Source organism: Amblyomma americanum, chromosome 2, assembly GCF_052857255.1.
Source record: "Amblyomma americanum isolate KBUSLIRL-KWMA chromosome 2, ASM5285725v1, whole genome shotgun sequence".
NCBI classification, from domain to species: domain Eukaryota; kingdom Metazoa; phylum Arthropoda; class Arachnida; order Ixodida; family Ixodidae; genus Amblyomma; species Amblyomma americanum.
In genome coordinates, this window is record NC_135498.1 from 19,818,592 (window position 1) to 19,837,982 (window position 19,391).

The following is a 19,391-nucleotide window of genomic DNA, read 5'->3' on the forward strand; positions in this document are numbered from 1 at the left end:
GCACTGGTCAGAAGGGCAGGGTGAGGACTGAATTGATTTAGTGGGGAGAAAAGCAGACTCTGGAGCTGTATAGAAAATGGAAAAGAAAAATCGGGAATGAGTTGTTTTATGTGCTATACTGTTTGATGCGAAATCGAGGTGTTTTAGAATGCAAAGCTACAAAATATCCAAGAGGATCCTACATGATCAGTGTGGTAAATCGGTATACAAACAATTGAGCATGTGCATGGGGATCCATCCAGATATCGACGCTGGCGCAATTGCTATCCTCGATGCCCTAGGGTTAACAAATAACAAAGGCAATGTGAATGAATCGGCATTACACATACATTAGTAAAAAGCGATTGAAAGGTTGGTGGCTCAAAAGTAGAGCAGTGACATAAATAGACACGTGCAGGATTCAATTCAAAACCGGTGTAGCATAAAACTATAGAACTTGAATTTAAAAAAAAAGATAGGGATATTTGACAGATTGGTTGAAGAAAGGTAAAGAAAAAGACATATCGATAATGGTGATGCCTGCCACTGTCACGCTTCGAAGAGAATGCTCCTACCAACCATCCAGCTTGCTTAACCACAACCGGCAGGATATTTTTCTAGTGACTCTAGGCTTGGGGACTGTACCACTGAGAGAACGCAATCTTATGGGCAGTACAGTTTTTGTTGTAAGTACTGCCAGAATGTTTGAGGTACTTGAAATGGAGGTAGATTATCTTGGTTGCCATATAAGTGGGAGCAACATCTCTGGCACCAGCAAACCAAGCAGTGTGCAATTATGAAATCTTTTTGTGCGTCAGTACTGCATGTGATCATGCGGCAACTTTGCCATCCTACATCTAGCTGTCGCATTATATATGGGCACCTAGCAGTGCCATGCTTCTGACATGGTTTGCTTTCGTAATGCTGGAAATTTTATTAACGAATGGGCGCAGTGAATGCCTGCATTTGTGCGCGGTGTCTTGTGGGGAAATTTAGAACTTGTCGTGCTTGCTGGCTGCCTCCGAGAGGCATGCAAAGCTTTCAGTCGTCTACGTCGTCTTGAAGCTGCGCAGCTATACCGCTGACTTGGGCGGCGGGGCGGCGCTTTTTTATTCCACTGGGTACCGGCCGGTGGGAGATCTCGAAGGAGGCCAGGCATATCTGTGCAGGAGGAATGAGAATGCCAGTAGGTATGCATAAGGGCACATATCAAACATAAGCTCAAAACATCGTAAGACATGCTGGTTGGGATCTAACGTCTATATTACACGTTGCTCCTAACAGTGTCATGAAACGCAATGGCAACATCTATGAATGCCACATGCTGAGGCTGAGGGTTCCATGTCCACAGCTGGCATCGAAGCTTAACCATTGTCTCTTGGTGGCTGTAAGGAAAGCAGCACATTCGCTTGTTTGGAGCTTGTATTGTTGGAGGGTGCAACACGTTTTCACAATACCGCAGAAATCGTCCTATTTATCACTTTTGCTTCGTCCCCCGGCAAGGCAAAAAAAAAAAAAGGGTTTACATATAGGCATGTTGAAGAATAATTTTTACCAGCCGAAAAAAGACGAGGGATAAGAGGAGAACCTACACAGGTAAAAATTATTATTCAACATGTCATACCAACTGGCCCATCATTCAGCCTTGCTTCATTACATATAACTGTACCAAGTTCACCTTGGTAATGTGTGCAATGCTGCATTTATCTGATGCTGCAGTTCAATGCTCCCATGGCTTACATGCCATCTGACAGTGATATATAGGTATATCTGCTCTAAAATGAAGTCAAATACTACCCCTCCTTTTTTTTGGCATGAAGTAAAACTGAGGGCCATGGAAGCTGACATTTAGCATTGAACGTGGTCATCTAAACAAAGGGCGTCGGACAGTGCTACGTCGTCCACAGTTCAACCGTTGCAAATGCATGCCATCAGGATATATACAGTCAAGGCTGTCCTTAGGTATAAGACATACATTTACACGCAGAAATGTAGTCCTTCACTCCTGTGTCTTTATCTTTTCTTTTATCAATCTAAGTGCTTCACGATGCTAAACCAATACCTTGCTATGAAGCTCCTAGATGTATGGAACTGTAGCTATAACAAAGAAGGCTACATCCCACTCTGCAGATGTCCGGTGTACCTCCAAGGTCTGTTTTGGGAGCTTTGATGTTTTAATTTTCTTTAATGATATTGTTAAAAATTTTTCATGCAAAATCCACTTGCACGCAGACGACTACGTCGTATACAGTCCCAGTATCAGCGAATACAATGTTCGTGCTCTGCAACACAATCTAGACCGCATCCAGCAATGGTGCAGCACGTGGAAAGTGACCCTGAACTCAAATAATTGCAAATATTTTTCTTTTATGCATAAATGTAATTCAATAAACTACGTGTATTGTATATATTACACTCGTTTGGAAAAAGCTGTCCAATTTAAGTACCTTGGTGCATATTTCACGGAGGACTTGACATGGGGAAGTGATGTTGAATATATAACAGGAAAAGCGTCAAGAATGTTGAATTTCATCTGGCAAAAATTTTATGAAGCCTCAGAAAATCTAAAAAAACTCACGTCAGACCCATTCTTGATTATGCCAGGGTTGCAGAAATAAAAGAATCTTGGTTGGGAACTACTCAGCAGTTGGCTGCTACTGCGCAGTAAAATGTTTTACTGCATCTATTAAATATCAGCAAAACCGGGAATGATAAAGCTGTTTGTGTTCAGCTGCTACATTCTATATCCCAACTTTGTGATCATGTTTTTAAAGTGCGTGAAATCAAATGTCGAACTAACGCGAACTCTTTCCTCATGTCATATCTGTGTGGAACAAACAATGAAAAAAACATGGTTGGTTGCATTTCTGCTTAAATTGATTTTATTGTAGTACTGTCTCATCCAATGTACATGTGTGTGCGTGTGTGTTTTTATCTTGCCTATTAGGCTGTTCCATGCGCTGTTCGAACATATCTATGTCACTTGTCATGTTTTAATGAATTGTATGTTCCCCCTGAAATAATAGACACCTTTAGTATACCATGTTACCTTGTTACCTTTACCGGAGTACAGGGAGCCCACGCGCCATCAGTGCGCATGCCCGGGTCGCCTTGATTGCGCTAGATGGCGCCAGGTACCTGGCAGCTGTGCGGATGCCTGCCGCTTCAGGACCAGTCAGCACATGCGCACTGGTAGTGGGCGGCTCCCGGTACTCCGGTAAGGGTAATGGTAACACGGTACACGATATGCTAAAGTTGTCTAATGCATTCGTGGCGCTGCGGTATCTTTGAATAAATAAAATAAAGTGGTCCTTCAGCTCCCTTATCATATGGTGCGGCTCTCTCAGTGGGGAAGATTACGTACCTGTTGGCCTTCCAGTGGCCGTTCGAGATCCAGTGTGTCACCTAGCAGTTGAGGGCTCAGGGGCGTGACTGGCCGGGACAACCTGCTGTGCAGCCGCTGACGTAGCCAGGATGTGCATGCGGACAAGCATTGCGAGGAACTCGCGGTTGGTCTCATCTCAACCCACCGGTAGTATGTTCTGGAAAAGCAGTGAAGTGAAGGCTGTCACTATCCTGGCGTCACCGCGTTCTAAAGTTCTTCTCTTCTGTTGAGGGCGTGAACGGCTTTTCGAGCAACAGCTAAAGTTGAGCGACCTGAACCGACAACTTCAGCATTCACCTCCTGACCCTGGAGGATGTGTGTCCTCTGTGTCACAGAGCGGATGGAACCGGCAAGGATTTGCTACCTTTGTTTATAAGTGAGACCGAACCAATGTGAGACACGGTGGCGAATGCACGCACACTGGAACTGACTTGCGTCTAACTGCACAAGTCTATGACAATGACACTGAGCTTACCTGTTAACATTGTTGAAAATTCTGACAGTGCTAAGCGCTTCCATGTACGGAGCGGCAAACTGAATCTGTGCTAGACACGTACTTAACTATGGGCATGAGCACCATATATATCATTATTTTACACGCTGTTGTTGCAGTTAGTGTGAATTTCACTACTTATATGGCTGAAGGCAAAGACCACAATAGGGACCTTAGAAAATTGCGTAGTTCTTGGTGTATGATGTATGTCTGCAGACGGCACACAGAGACACCAAGTATGTAATGATGGGGACAATTTTACTACATACTACATCTCAAGGGCATATAGGCCTCCTTTCTGCCCGTTGCTTTTGAGCTTGAAATTCCTGTAGAAGCCGTGGTGAACCTAATGCCGAACATGAATTCGAATTTGTCCTAAATATTCCGAAACTTTCTGCCCAAATGTTACCCAGCGGAAAAAAAAAAGTTGGACGACACTTACGCTACTCTTCAAAGTACAATGCGATAGCACTAGAGATCCCTCCTGCGCATATACTCCGTCACTTTTACTTCGGTTATGCCTACGCGCCTATATAAGCGGAGTTGGTCATTTACCTAGCTCTGCTCATTTATTCTCATTCTCTGCTCTCTCAGTGGTGTAGAGGCATGCGCGCCCGGCTCGTGAACGAAACGACAGTGGTTCGATGCCCCCTCGACCATTCTTCTTTTCGGAGAAATTGATTTCTTTTCTTCAGTGCCTTGACGTCACGACTCTCACGGCCAGTGAAACCACATTGACGTCGGGGCCCTCTCGACCAGTGGTTCCGTTTCGTGACGGACGGACGCCGGCTTTTCTCTTCAATGGGGCCTCTCTTGCTATCACATTCAAAAAATTACATGGCGATTACACATTCATAGTAATGCGGATGGTCTGCGCTAGAAAGTTTTTCGATGCGCTTTTGCGAGGATCTTGCTGCCTTTCATAAATGTATTGGAGCTCGCGTTAACGCACCTCGAGGTTCGCATACGCCTTGCGTTTGTCCTCGCCCTTGTCTACGCGGCGTACGCTTATGTGGATGCGGCGGTTCTTGCTCTGCTTGCGCCTCGTCCAGCTCATTCGCGCCACGTCCTTCGCCCAAGATTCTGCGCGGCGGTGTTCCTCCATGCAACTGAACCGGGCTTCACCCGCTCATGGAAACTCCGGGACTAGCAGTACGTGGAGCGCCTGCGCTCCCATAAGGAGCCTACATGTCTGCCCTCCTTGTGCTCCTCATTTCACTGGCGCCCTCTACGTCGAGGCAAACTCGTTGCTCCGAAACCATTAAATTCCGTGGTCCTCGGGCTAGGCAGGACTCGAAGGAAAGAAACGAGGCGGTCCATGATCTAGCTCGCGCGCTAACCAACCAAGCGTATCAGCCTACACCTCACTTTGAACCCCTTCCATCCACATACGACGATAGACCCAGCGACTCAGTCGTCGGACCTACCCCCGCCCCACAAACAGCTGTGCTCTACGGGAGCCACAGCATGGAGATTAATCCAAACAAATTCCTTTAGAAACATTTACAAGTACAGCAAAACTTTCCCCACCCAATACCAGCGGAACGCCCCGTCTCACGCTGTATCACATCTCGTGGAGGTGTAGGGATAAACCCGAATACTTAAAGACGCCTGATGCGCCATTTCAGCGTGGGGAGGCACAACTGAACCAAGGAAGAGGAGCAGCGCAGAAGCATGCAGCAGAGGTACTTTTTAGAAGCAGCCAACGTTTGAGTTTTTCATGTATTGATGCTTGCTTGGGCTTGCTCTTATCTTTCTCGATTGTTCGCTCTCCTCCTTTTCACCTCTGTTGCTCACCTTATTTAAGGCGTGCCTTCCTTCAATAAAATTCAGTTGTCAGTCAGCGCTTGTGTCTTGTCCTTTCTTCTTGTGTGGTTGCATGCTTTTGCGCTGCTCCTCTTCCTTGGTTCAAAATGCACCAACTAGCCCCGAAAGAAGTTTTACTGAGGCACAGCTGACCAGCGACACCCTGCAGTGCCAGTTAGTGCCTCATCCCCCACATGTAATATTAATGGCCAGTAAAGTTTACACCACCCACCAGTTGTTGCAGCATTACCTTTCCTCAAAAACAATTTTCACAGTAAAAGCGGCGCAAGAAAGCGAACACGCTGTCCAGCTAAGAAAGGGCTGATATGACAGGCTCCTCAAGACGAGTGCGGCTACTACCATCTATGAGGCACTCAGTAGAATAATAATAATAATTGGTTTTGGGGGAAAGGAAATGGCGCAGTATCTGTCTCATATATCGTTGGACACCTGAACCGCGCCGTAAGGGAAGGGATAAAGGAGGGAGTGAAAGATGAAAGGAAGAAGAGGTGCCGTAGTGGAGGGCTCCGGAATAATTTCGATCACCTGGGGATCTTTAACGTGTACTGACATCGCACAGCACACGGGCGTCTTAGCGTTTTTCCTCCATAAAAACGCAGCCGCCGCGGTCGGGTTCGAACCCGGGAACTCCGGATCAGTAGTCGAGCGCCCTAACCTCTGAGCCACCGCGGCGGGTCCGTAAATTAGTGTTCAATAGCGCCAGTAGAATGCGCTACGATTTTCCTGCAGTGCATTTCCTGCTTACAACTCTCGACGAGGAGGTGGGATATGCCAATTGTTTGTTTGTACATTCGTTTTGCTTTCCTTTCACGCCGATTTAGAAGATATCTGTCGAGAAACGATGACTCACGCGAGAGCGCCGACGTGGTAGACGATGGTAATGAGAGCGACCATGACTGAGTCCGCGTAGCAGCTGGTGCCGTCCTGCGTCAGTGCTGTCTCGGGGTCCAGCGTGCCATGTGGACAGCGCAGTACCGCCACCACGTTCATGGCTTCCCACGCGCAGTGTGTCACATGGAACAGCATGTCCAGCAAGTGGACGAGCTTCACGGGTAGCATACTGTGCGCCTCTCCGCGCCTGCGCAACGCAAACGGGCAGTCGCGAGGCAGATTTTTCGCTTATTGGAGGCTAGCAAAACGGATTGAGCTTAAAGTCAGGACTGCGCAGCGAGCCATTGAAAGGAAAATGGGAAGGTTAACGACGTTGAGAGAGAAGGAAAGAGCAGCGTACGCTGTGGGTTAACGAACAAATGGGAGTTATCCTAGCTGAAATGGAGCGGCTGTTGACATGAGCAGGGCAAGCATTGTTTCAAGCAGATAACCGATTTTCCTTTAAGTCATCGGAGTGGATTTCGATTCACACCACAGTATTATTGTCCTGGGTAGGGGTAGCGTAACAAAAAGCTGTGACTTTGCAAGGAATACAATTGTGTACAAGGTAAAGACGCGTAGGCCTGCCAGCTGACTCACGATAAGAAGGCGCAGTGAAAAGCGAGTAGCACCATGCCGACGACGACGTTGCCGATTGGACGCTTCGGCTTGACACCGTAGTAGGTGTCCAGCACCAGGTCGTAACCACAAAGCGACGCCATCGCAAAGTGGTAGACTTCCTCGATCACCACGGCCATCGTGTCCCACAGTCCTGATGGTGCGGCGCACTGCAAAATAATAAAGTACAGCGGCGCCCGTCATGCTCGAATTATGAACAAACTTGCGTCTATACGCATTCATTCGCTCAATTGCCTACATCTAGCAGACTCCTTTCGAGCCCGTTAACTGTGCCCCTGACTTATTACCACAAGCATAAGTCCATGTGTGCAGTGGCTGCTACTATGGGAAAAGGCGCCACGGTTTTCCGTTGAATCGAGTTTTAATAATAATTAATAATTGGTTTTTTGGGGAAAGGAAATGGCGCAGTATCTGTCTCATATATCGTTGGACACCTGAACCGCGCCGTAAGGGAAGGGATAAGGGAGGGAGTGAAAGAGGAAAGGAAGAAGGAGGTGCCGTAGTGTAGGGCTCCGGAATAATTTCGACCACCCCGGGGATCTTTAACGTGCACTGACATCGCACAGCACACGGGCGCCTTAGCGTTTTTCCTCCATAAAAACGCAGCCGCCGCGGTCGGGTTCGAACCCGGGAACTCCGGATCAGTAGTCGAGCGCCCTAACCAATCGAGTTTTCATTTGCCATTTTGTTGGAAGTGACGATTGTGGCACACTTTTTGTCCTGGCGTTTTTGGTCCTCTATGAAATAAAGCCCTGACTGCGACTCTAGCTTTAACGTCCTCGTGCTACACTTACCGGAGGGTTTGACACATCGCCAGCTGCGTGCTGCTGCAGCATATACAATGGCCTGATCGTCACGGGTATGAGATTGCATTCGCTCAGGGCTCTATGCAATTTTTTCGCATTCTTGGAATCTTCGGCAAAACAGAAAGATAAGTGCACGCATTTGCAATTTAATTAATTATCTCTAGAAGAAGCTAGTCTATCCTAGGATGAGGTTGCGGACTGGGTACCACTCAAGTTGATAGCTTGAAACGCTGCGCAAGGCGTTCATAGTAATGACGTGCTTGACGTCAATACTGAGCAGCTCCGCACAAAATGACGTGACTCTGGCGAAAGACGCAGGAAGCGCAAGCCTCGCGTCTTATGTGAAGTGTCTGGTCTCCATGCGTTGCTGTTCAGTATTAACAGCCCTCTTCAGTCAGGTGAATTTAGCTGCTGAGGTGATGTTTTTAACCCCCCCACTCCTCCCTCTACCGATCTCTCTTATCGTTGTTACCGTTCACGAAATCGTCCCGGCCGACCCCTATGTTCCCCTTGCGGGGTACAGTTGAGAGCCCCCGGCATGGTTTAGCAGTGTCGAGTCATCTTCCACCGATCCTACGTCCGCAAACCCAACCACGCCTCCTATGAGGACCGGCTGACCTACTGTACAGTCTGTACAATAACCGCGGGCAAAGCCTGATGGACTAGGTGGAGCGGTGACAGTCATCAGTTGTGTTCTCATTTTATACCGCTGAGGAGAATCGAAGTTCTAGTCCTGTTATCTCTCTCAGCGCAAGATATGAGGAATGTGAAGCAGTCGTACTGATGAAGTTACCATTCTTGACAGCGGAGGCGATTTCACAGGCGACTAGGACTCGCTTACAGCTCCGATCTTCTTATTTTTCTTCTTCTTCACGAGTGCGAGGTGTTGATTCTCTGTGCTGGCGTGTCGTAACGGTTTGAAATGTTGGCTTTGAGCTGTCCGTGTGGCAAGCCTACGCCGGCCAAGTCTCGTTCAAGGACTAAAACAGCAACCAAAGCCAATTTTTATTTGTGATGAAAAACAACAACAATAATAATATTTCAAGCTCTTAAATATAAAACCGTCAATACATCGGAGAATTAGTCTTAGTATTTCTCCACAATGGCTGTCTCTCAGAGCAAGCGAATTGCACGATAGGAAGACTTCTGATGGCGTACGAATTATTTCAGGCTACATATAAGCGGCCTCTTGAAGCAATGCAATGCACGTATTCTTACGGCAGCTTTTAATGTAAAAGAAACAGAAAGCTCCTGCAGAATCAGCGTCTGGGGTGACAACAAAGACAACTCTGTATTGATTGTGCGACCTAATTTTTCGAAGACGCGAGGAAAAACCATTTCCATGAACTCTGTGCTATTTGCTGCGCAAACACAACATAGAGCTTTTTCTTATATAGAGAAATCTTTCTCTATATAGCATTCTCAAGAAAATTTCGTGCTTGCTGGGCCTAATATCTTCCATTAGGATTGACGGATTACTTTTTCACTGTAAAGCAATTCGATTCCAGGACACTGGTTTTCTGCGCGGCAGTATTTTCGTGTGTCTTACTGAGAAGTGATATTGTTTTCCTTTTCTTTTCCGAGTGATTAGGCGCCCAGCTCTTGGAGATATGTCTGTCTCGCTCAGTTTCTTTTTTACTTTGGTGCTGCCAGCAAAACCGATATGTCACGTTGGGAGCCTGTAGGTGGTTGCGTCATACTAACCTGGAACGAGCTCACATCCGCCGCCGCCGGCGCTAAAGCAAATGCAGAAGCAAACTAGCTGCAACAATAAACGAAGAAAAAAAATAGCTGCCACAAGCTTTTTAGAGCGAGAATACATTAAAAGCGGGCGTTTTGCAACTGCTTAGGTGTTGTTATTAGGCACCTAAATGTGGAACGAAAGCTATGTTTTTGTTTTGTTTTCGTGGAGGTGCATACTACAGCGCGGAAGTATCTGTTTCGTCACACATACGTAGCCAGTATAGCAGATGAAACTCAAATTGCCTTCTCCTTTCTTCGAGTGCACTTTGGGAGGTTGGACGGAGGAGGAGAGAGTCGTAACTTGGCGTTGTGGCCTTCCGCAGCAACTGTCATCTGTTCGCATAATTGTTCTTGTTCATTACCGGGCAGTATACGTATTTTGTTCAGTGAGATAAAGCTGGCAGTTCACTACATTCAGCGACTTGTTCTTTTACTGTGTAAGCAGCATGCCATTGGGCGAAAATGCCGGCGTGTGTCTCTGCGTGGCCGCCGAGTGAGGCCTTCGGTGCCTGCAGCGAGCCGAGCGAGCACGAGAACCGCCTCCTGCCCCTTCTGCCCCGTCGAGAGGCGAGTGGGAAAATCGGCATCGGTGGAGGCGGACAGGAGTAGAGAGTAGTAGAGAGGCGGACGCAGCGACGCCCCCAAGCGAGCGACGTACGCGGAGAAACGAAAAGCGGCGCCGAAAGTGTACGGACATCATCGGCTGATCCAATACGGCGCGTTAACGCGACATGTCTATAACGCAACAAGTGTCAAAGGAAAACAAAATTATTAGCGCGCCATAAATCCAGCGAAAGTAAAACGAGGTGTAAATTCAGCAACTGCAAAACATAAAAACATCAGCGAGCCATAAAAGCCAGCCTAGGTGAAGCGAAATTAATGGGCGTAACTTTCAGGCAATGGGAAGCTGCAAGACAGAAAAGCATCTAATGAAAAAGCATAATCCTAAAGGCGCATTATGCTTACGCACCATCGTATCAGACCATCTGAGCGTCTGTAAATATCTTTTTTTTAGTGTCCTGGCGTCGCTAAAAGGACTCTTCAGCCCCGCGTTTGTGTACCTTCCCGTGTTCCCGTGCTTGTAAAACAAGCGCAATAACATGTTGGATTTCATCGAAAATTCTTTTTTTCTTCTTTACTTACAGCCTTCTAATGATTATCAGATCCATTAATAGCAAACGATCAGCTTGAATGCCTGCATTCGACGGGGCTAATAAAGCAACGTTATCAATACGAACCGCCTGTGATTTACTGCGTCTGGCAGACCACCTGTGCGTAGGGAAAACGCGCGGATTGATAAAAATTAGGCCCCATTAAAAAGCGAATGGCAAGTTCTCTTGGGGGGATCCTCGGGCTACATGGTGCAGATTTATAGCCTGCCGTCAGCTGGGTAAAACTTCCGTTAGGAACCGGAAGGAGGGAAAAACATAAACAAAATTTTGGAATAAAATAGTTAAATATATGGCAATAAGTTAAATATATGGCGAGTCTACGTAACAGGTCGCGACTATTACTGTGCAGAAACGTAACCGCTTGGATCGACAGAATAGGGTCACTGCAAGAAATATAGACAATTTAGCGGATCATTGCTGCAACAACCTGGAACGAAATAAGTTCAGGGTCGTATTATGGATCGCATAAGTAGGGCAAAAAAAAAAGACTAAATATACTATCAAAGGCACAGCGTGTGTGCGCTTTATACAGGGTGCCGTTTCTGCTTCCTTTATTCCTTAAATTCCTTCCTCTCGGTCACATCGGGTGCCGGTGATTCCGAGGTCGCCTCTCGATAGCTTTGAGAGCGGGCCATGAGGCATGAAATACTGCTGTTCCGAGCGTGGATGACTGCCGGCTTTCAGCGGCGGCGCGCCGGCACGTCGTTGGAAGGCTGCGAAGCTGCAAATGGAGCGTCACAAACAGTGCTTTGCCTTTCTGCTCCGGAGCTCTCCCCAGCCCCACTTTTGCCTGCGTTCGGTCTCCGGAGAGTTTCAGAGGCCACTGCGCAGCTCGAAACTGTAACACTGCAGCCTGGCGGGACCGAGGGATTGCGAGGTGTAAGCGAATCGGCAAAATACAAGTGCGCGCAGCAACCGTGGGGGCCATTTCTCATGCCGTCCTCTTTTCTTTGTGAGATCAGTGACTTTCTCTTCTCGCACTGCCGCTTTTCTTCGCTACATCTTTTGCTTTCCACCCCCTTTGACCTTGACACTTGTTCAGACGAACGTGCGCGGCGACACTGATGCGATGCTGTTGCTCGGAGTGCATTCGAAACCCAAATGGAAGGGGACATCCGAGCTTGCGGCAGTGCGGCCTACCTATAGTCATTAACGTACTTGCTCGCATAATGAACACACTTTTGTTGTCCCCAAAAATATAAAAAAATTTGGTGGTGCGCTCATTTCGGGGAAAAAATGAGAAAAATGGCAGTTTTTCACAGCCAAAGTAGGAGGCGCGTTCATTACGTAAGTGCATTCATTACGCGAGTAACTACGGTACAGCCAACGGGCTAGTGGTTACACGGGCCGCAGTATCGGCGACCGGTTGCTGTAAGCTGCTCGTTTGGTAAGGGGGCAAACCACCATCAGCGCTAGCTCAATATGTATATTGGTGTTTTTAATCCATGCCGCATTCTATACTGTTTCCTGACGTTACAGCTACCATTTTTCTTTTAGTGCTAAAGCACTGGTTCGCGGAGTCAAACCCAACAAAGAAACAGCTTAAACTTGATCAGAGCTTAACTTGAGTCTAATATCGTTGCGCAGAGGATTAAAATGATCCTAAAACATCGCAAACAGGACAAGGACGAAGCAAACATACAACACGGGCGCTGTGTTTTAGAATGAGTACCTTCCAACCCACCCATGCTTCTATACTTAGGATTAAATTATCTGGTGTATTTATTCCGTCCGGAAACATGCGGGGCCAATATTTTTTTTATCGCGTTGACGTGCGCTGAGGCATCCGTTATAAATTACGCATGAAAGGATTTGCAGTCCTGCTTGTTCCCCGATTAGTGGTGTCGTTTGATCAAGTATCGGGAATTTCGTCAGCGCTTAGCTGTCCGCCCGAGGGATAGTTGGAAGAAAAGCTTGAGAAATTTCTTCCCTGGGGACGACAGGTTAGTTACGCAAGTGAACTAAAATTGGGACGCTATACTGGCCTGTTACCGTGTGGCTGAGAAATCTTTCGAGGGGTGCCCTGGTTACTTCATAGATCTGCGCTTCGCGCGCTCACTGAGCTCAGTTCGTTTATCATTTTTTTGCATTGAAAATAACTAATAATAATAATAATAATAATAATAATTGGTTTTTGGGGAAAGGAAATGACGCAGTATCTGTCTCATATATCGTTGGACACCTGAACCGCGCCGTAAGGGAAGGGATAAAGGAGGGGGTGATAATAATAATAATAATTGGTTTTTGGGGAAAGGAAATGGCGCAGTATCTGTCTCATATATCGTTGGACACCTGAACCGCGCCGTAAGGGAAGGGTAAAGGAGGGAGTGAAGGAAGAAAGGAAGAGAGAGGTGCCGTAGTGGAGGGCTCCGGAATAATTTCGACCACCTGGGGATCTTTAACGTGCACTGACATCGCACAGCACACGGGCGCCTTAGCGTTTTTCCTCCATAAAAACGCAGCCGCCGCGGTCGGGTTCGAACCCGGGAACTCCGGATCAGTAGTCGAGCGCCCTAACCACTGAGCCACCGCGGCGGGTCAGGGGGTGAAAGAAGAAAGGAAGAAATAGGTGCCGTAGTGGAGGGCTCCGGAATAATTTCGACCACCTGGGGATCTTTAACTTGTTCCAAGTTTCGTAACACCTATTCTCAAGAAGACTTGGCTTGTGCGAAAAAAAAAGAAAAAAATTGTTTTGAGCTAAGGACGAACAGTTCTTTGAAAATATTCATAGTTGCAACTATGAACAACCCAGGAATCTGATAGCCTCTGGGCGGCCTTGAGCGAACACCGCGCGGATGCTCTAGTCTGAATACTGTTTGAAGGTAGGCATGAATTCATAGCTGCTCTTCTGACTATGCAGGGATTGGGGCTTCCTAGTTTGTGAAACCAGAAGTCAGTTTAATTACGTTTGGCCTTCAACTTAATTTTGACCACCTGCGGTTTCTTAAATCTCAATACAGGACTGTTGTTTCCAATTTACCAGATATCAAACGTACGTTCCGCTTTAAGTTTTGAGCTGCAAAGATTTTGACCTGAACGTACACCCGTAGAATTGTGTAGGCATATTTGCGACTGGCCCCTGTACCTTCAGAGCCATACCTTACGACTCCTCAAATCGAATTCGAATTGCCTAATCAAAATGTGCTTGTTTTTATTCTTAAACCTGTGCAGGTAGGCCGACAAGAGCTCTGAACACGGGCTACATGAAGACATTCTGATTGCTGTTACTTATTTTACTTCCCGTCTGTCTGCTGTTGGGACCCGAGCCTTGTCAGAAGATAATCTTTAGTTCATCGAATCCCTAGACAAATTACTTTAAACTGACCGACTGCAATCAGTTTATTTTGACGCCAATTACTAAATGTGATATCTACTTTTTCATTTTTGTTTTCATTTTCGACTTGCTTCTTTATTATGGCGTGCGCGTACGCGCTGCTGTCTGGCTCCATCCGTCCTACTCATCATATAGCGATTTTCTTACTTTATTTACTTTGAATACACCAAGGTCACTGCAGGGTATTGCACAAGCAGAGATTGTAAAATGCACAAAGCTTGACGTAATACAGACGGCAAATACAATGCAGTGCAAATTAAAAAATACAGGGCAGTACTCTAGAAACACAACGTAAGAATAAAGGAACGGGGAAACAGTGTTTGTGACAGAAAGGTGTCAGTTCCGGGAAACGACGATTGGAAACCAGATTGATCGGTAGTCTAGATTTCTTATTTTGAATTCCTGCTATAAAATGCATGGTATCCGTCGGCGGGAAAAGCACTGTTCAACAAAAGGTATTTTAGAAGCACCCTCCAGGTACGCGTAGAAACATTCTACGCCATTAGATCTGGCGACGAGGTCGACAGGCTTGGAAACTTTTTGGGCTATTGTCCAGTCTTTTTTCAAAAAAGCCATGTAATACCCCTGTCACACGGCCAGTTTCAATCACCCTCGAGTCGAGGGTCTTCGAGATTCTCAATCGCCATCGAACTCGCCGCTGCTAGAGTGTACTAGAATAGGTGTGTACTATAGGAGTGTACTATTCTAGTACACTCTACCGCTGCTACACGGCAAATCTCAATGGCCATTGAAATGGTTCTCGTGTCTTACGCCACGGATGTGTGGCGCCACAATCGCTACTTTGGATTTTGGAAAAATAACAAAAATATTTAATAAATGTATACTAAATGCTGAAATACAGACATACGCGAAAGTCGTTCAAAACCCTTTTAATTACACGTACGCGACGGACATATGCATACACTGCTATAGCCACACTAATACAAGACGAGCCAAAACCAAGCCAGTCCAACTGCGTCGGAGCGCTGCTTCGTCAGGCTTAAGACGTGGGAAATCGCCATGATAGCTGAAAAATAAGAGCTATTTGCCTCTTGAAACTTTATGCGAGGGTAAGAATGGGCAAATTGAAGGCGAATACAACAGCTTGGAACACGATATTGCTTTGAGGGATTAGCGACGAAGCTGTTATCGCTGTGAAGCGGGCGGGCAGGGTGCCGCCATGTTGTCAACGTTAAGTACGCAAGCAACGCAAAGACTGCAACGCAAAATTAATGCACTTAAAACCAGTCTAATATAATTTTCAAATAATTTTACAGGCTGCTTGCATTAAATTTTATGCGAATAATGTTTGTTCATGTTTTTGCACCGTGGATGTGTCGTGTACGAAAGTGCGCTTGGCGCCGCTCGAAGCAACGCTAGCAACCTTGGGCAGCGCTCGAAGGCCCTCGAAATCTCGATGGAGTTCTGCGCTACTCCGTTGACTCGATAGGCTATTGACTCGATCGCCATTGAAACTGCCCGTGTGGCAGCGCTCGATCGCCTTTGAGTCGATAGACTATCGGTTCGAGGGCCCTCGAAATGCCCGTGTGACAGGGGTATAAGGCTCGAAAACATCGAAGATTGCTCGTATGCCTTTCAGTGTTCTGATTTTGACTGACGGCAAACTATGATTGCGTATTCGACGCGGTAGCTCAGTGGTTTTTTTTTTCTTTATTGCCTGGCTTTGGCTCATAACATTTAACCAAAAAAAACATTCAACAAAAAACACACAAAACACTATGTACATAAGACACTGTCGTGGTCAGCCAGCATGAGTCTGGCTTCGTCATTCTAAAATTCACGAAGCATACAGAGCGGCTCTAGCCTCGAGAGCCACTCGGGAGGCTCCGCAGCTGCTTTCTGGATGGCCAGAAAGCAGTCCATTCTTTCCCGAAAATAAATTCGGGCAGGTCGTGCGTCTTTGTCACAATAATAGCCTGCCATTCTGGAGCGCCATATACAGTGGAGGCCCAAGAGCATTATGAGATCAAATGGTACCCCATCCTCATTGTCTGTGCTTAAATAACGAATTCCCTGCGCGTCAAGTGGTAGCTCTTTCTTTATTGTCCTTTGTAACACATCCCAAAAATAAACCCCTTCCCAGCAATGCAAAAAAACATGGTCTATTGTTTCGGGCTGTCTACAAATTAAGCAGTTCGATCCCCACGGTAAAAAGAAATCCTTTCCTTGCAAAAACTTTTTAACTGGGAGTGTCCCGGTGTGTAATTTAAAAAAGAAGGTCTTTACTCCTGGTGGCACCTGCATTTTCTTTACCCTTTTTAAAACATCAGCTCCAGGACCTCTACTGTACAAGGCCCTGTACATAGGCTCTGGGAAAAAAATATCACAAAGATCATGGTACAACTTCTTTCTTTTAGTTTTATACAAATAATCGCTAGAAAAACGCGCTGAAAGAAACCTAACACTTGCTACAACCTCTTTGTAGTAACCAAAAATTCCACCCGAGAGCTCTTCTGTGGTAACAACAAACTCGGGCAGCAATCGCCGCAGCCTCACCTGGCACACGGTGCGCAAGAACGGGTCTGAGACGTCGCGAAAAAACAAAAAACGGTTCACCAGCTGTCTTAAAAAGACAGCTCAGTGGTTAGAGCGCTCGGCTACTGATCCGGACTTCCCGGGTTCGAACCCGACCGCGACGGTAGCGTTTCGATGGATGCGAAACGCTAAGGCGCCCGTGTGCTGTGCGATGTCAGTGCACGCTAAAGATCCCCAGGTGGTCGAAATTATTCCGGAGCCCTCCACTACGGCACCTCTCTCTTCCTTTCTTTCACTCCCTCCTTTATCCCTTCCCTTACGGCGTGGTTCAGGTGTCCAAAGATATATGAGACAGATACTGCGCCATTTCTTTTCCCCAAAAACCAATTATTATTAATACAAGAGTGCGCTGTGGTTGTATGAAATTTTTATTTTGTTTACATCAAATGCACTCATGGGCGTATTTTTTTTTGTTTATCGCTATACATCAGGATAGCCTGCGCAACACAAGAGTCATTCTGTATAAATACTTTTCTTTTTTTTTGGCGAAAAGGCCGAAGAATGTTGATTGCGCGAAAGCGGAATTCTGTCGCAGTGCGCACACCAGGAATCCAACAAAGTTTGCATCCTATTAATAGCAATGTCTTCGTTTTGTTGCATGTAAATTTTAAATAATAATTTTTTCTCCCTCTGGGTTGCAATTTGTGACTGGAGGCATTACTAAATCAAATTACTAAAGTGCTATACAAGAAAGGATACCATCGATTGGGTAACTTGATCGCATTCGAAAACGGGCTTATGTGGACAAGAATTTTCAAGTGGAAACTTTCCGCGCCCCGCCGCGGTGGCTGACTGGTTAGTGCGTTCGGCTACTGATCCGGAGTTCCCGGGTTCGAACCCGACCGCGGCGGCTGCGTTTTTATGGAGGAAAAACGCTAAGGCGCCTGTGTGCTGTGCGATGTCAGTGCACGTTAAAGATCCCCAGGTCGTCGAAATTATTCCGCAGCCCTCCACTACGCCACCTCTTCCTTCCTCTCTTCTTTCACTCCCTCCTTTATCCCTTCCCTTACGGCGCGGTTCAGGTGTCCAACGATATATGAGACAGATACTGCGCCATTTCCTTCCCCCCCAAAAACCAATTATTATTAAAAACTTTCCGCATACAGAACCTGCGTTCTTATGTATTCAGGAAAAAAAAAATCGAAGAAAACGTTATCCAGCTAGAGTAAGTAAACGATCAGCGCCATCGTCTGCACCTTGCGCCTCAGTATTTGGGCTACTGCGTGCATAAGTTAGGCACTAAAATGAAAACGCTGGGGCGCACCGAAAAAGGTTCCCTGGGTGGCCGTTCGGTCTGATACTTGCGCCCGTTTTAGACTTCGACCGAAACGCAGCGAGTTCGGACGTAACGGGCGCCCTTAGAGAGCGGAGTTTACGACGGGTCTCCGTCGGCGCCGCCTTGCCTTAAACTTCTGCTCGAGAGAAGGGGATATGAGATACAAATAAAGCGAGCAAATGGAGAGAGAAACATAAGAAAAAGGAGAGCGAGGTTTTCGACCAAAAGCGGGCCAGTAAGAGGCTCTTCTCGGGTAGACCGAACTTAAAAGGCGAAATTCGTATCGGCTGGCAGCTCAGCCACTCGGAGGAGTTACGCCAGTTTTTCTTTTATTCACGTTACTTGCTGCTCCTCGTGAAGAGTTGAAATTCAGCGAGACACCAGAACAGTTTGGATATCTTGGCGGTGTCCTTTTTTTTTTGTCTGCCCAGTGTTGTGTGCTTTGCTGATTGTTTTCGTCGTAAGTCACTCTTAGTCGCTCGGTTGCAGAGGAAAGAGGAAGTCAAACGCGCATATATGTTGCGCATTTCTCCCTATGCAGGGAAGAAGAGAAGGGAGGGGGTCAAGTCCAGTGCCTCCCGTGGAAAAAGCCCTTGAACTGTTAGCGCCTGACATTCTTCCGATTTTTTTCTTTTCTTATTCGGCAATTTCCTTGGACTCTTCAAGTGCTAGAAAGAACGTCTCGCTCACAATTTGCGATTTAGGTTTGTAACATGAATTTATTTTGAAGAGAGAAACAAACGCCTCTCTAGGATGTTCTTGTATATTAGACTTTTATTCTGGGCCGTTTATACTGCATGGACACCTACAAAATTAATGAAGGCTATTATGTGCTTATATCTGCGTTGCTGACGTGAATTGAATGCACAGATTTGTAAGGAAGCTGCAATACCAAAGTTACAAATAGCTTCATACAGAATAAGATTGCAGTGGGAGCCTATCCTAGTGTTGTTAGCTAGCAGCCGCGGCGGTAAAATAATGCGATATAGAATAGTAAGAAAGACGAGTACAGTGAAATATTGCTTTCACTGAACGGAGTACTGGCAGCATTGGTTGCATGGAAAGAGCAGACGCCGGTGTTAAGGCGTAAGCGGGAAAAGAGCATTAGGCTGTGACTGCTCGAGTGATAACGCGCTCCAAGGCGTTCACTGTATGATGTGACTGGCCGCCAAGGCCAAATACCACAGATTCTGACAGTTGGTCACTCAGCATGAGGTACAGTGCTCTGAAAGCATCTCGATAAAAAAATTAGAACAGCAAAAAAAAAACACGGTAAAACATTTTAGCGCTTTGAAAATTGAAGCAGCTCTT

At 46.5% G+C, this 19,391-nt stretch overlaps 1 protein-coding gene across 1 annotated transcript; it reads right to left on the reverse strand.

Moving 5' to 3' along the window:
- Positions 1-888: 888 nt before the first annotated feature.
- On the reverse strand, positions 889-8,862 carry LOC144118376 (uncharacterized). The gene is made up of 5 exons (XM_077651327.1): positions 8,793-8,862; positions 7,155-7,342; positions 6,535-6,762; positions 3,344-3,521; positions 889-1,140 (listed from the first exon to the last, which is right to left on the reverse strand). The coding sequence occupies exons 1-5, from the start codon at positions 8,793-8,795 to the stop codon at positions 1,021-1,023; spliced, it is 717 nt and encodes a 238-aa protein (XP_077507453.1). The 5' UTR covers positions 8,796-8,862; the 3' UTR covers positions 889-1,020.
- Positions 8,863-19,391: the final 10,529 nt, after the last annotated feature.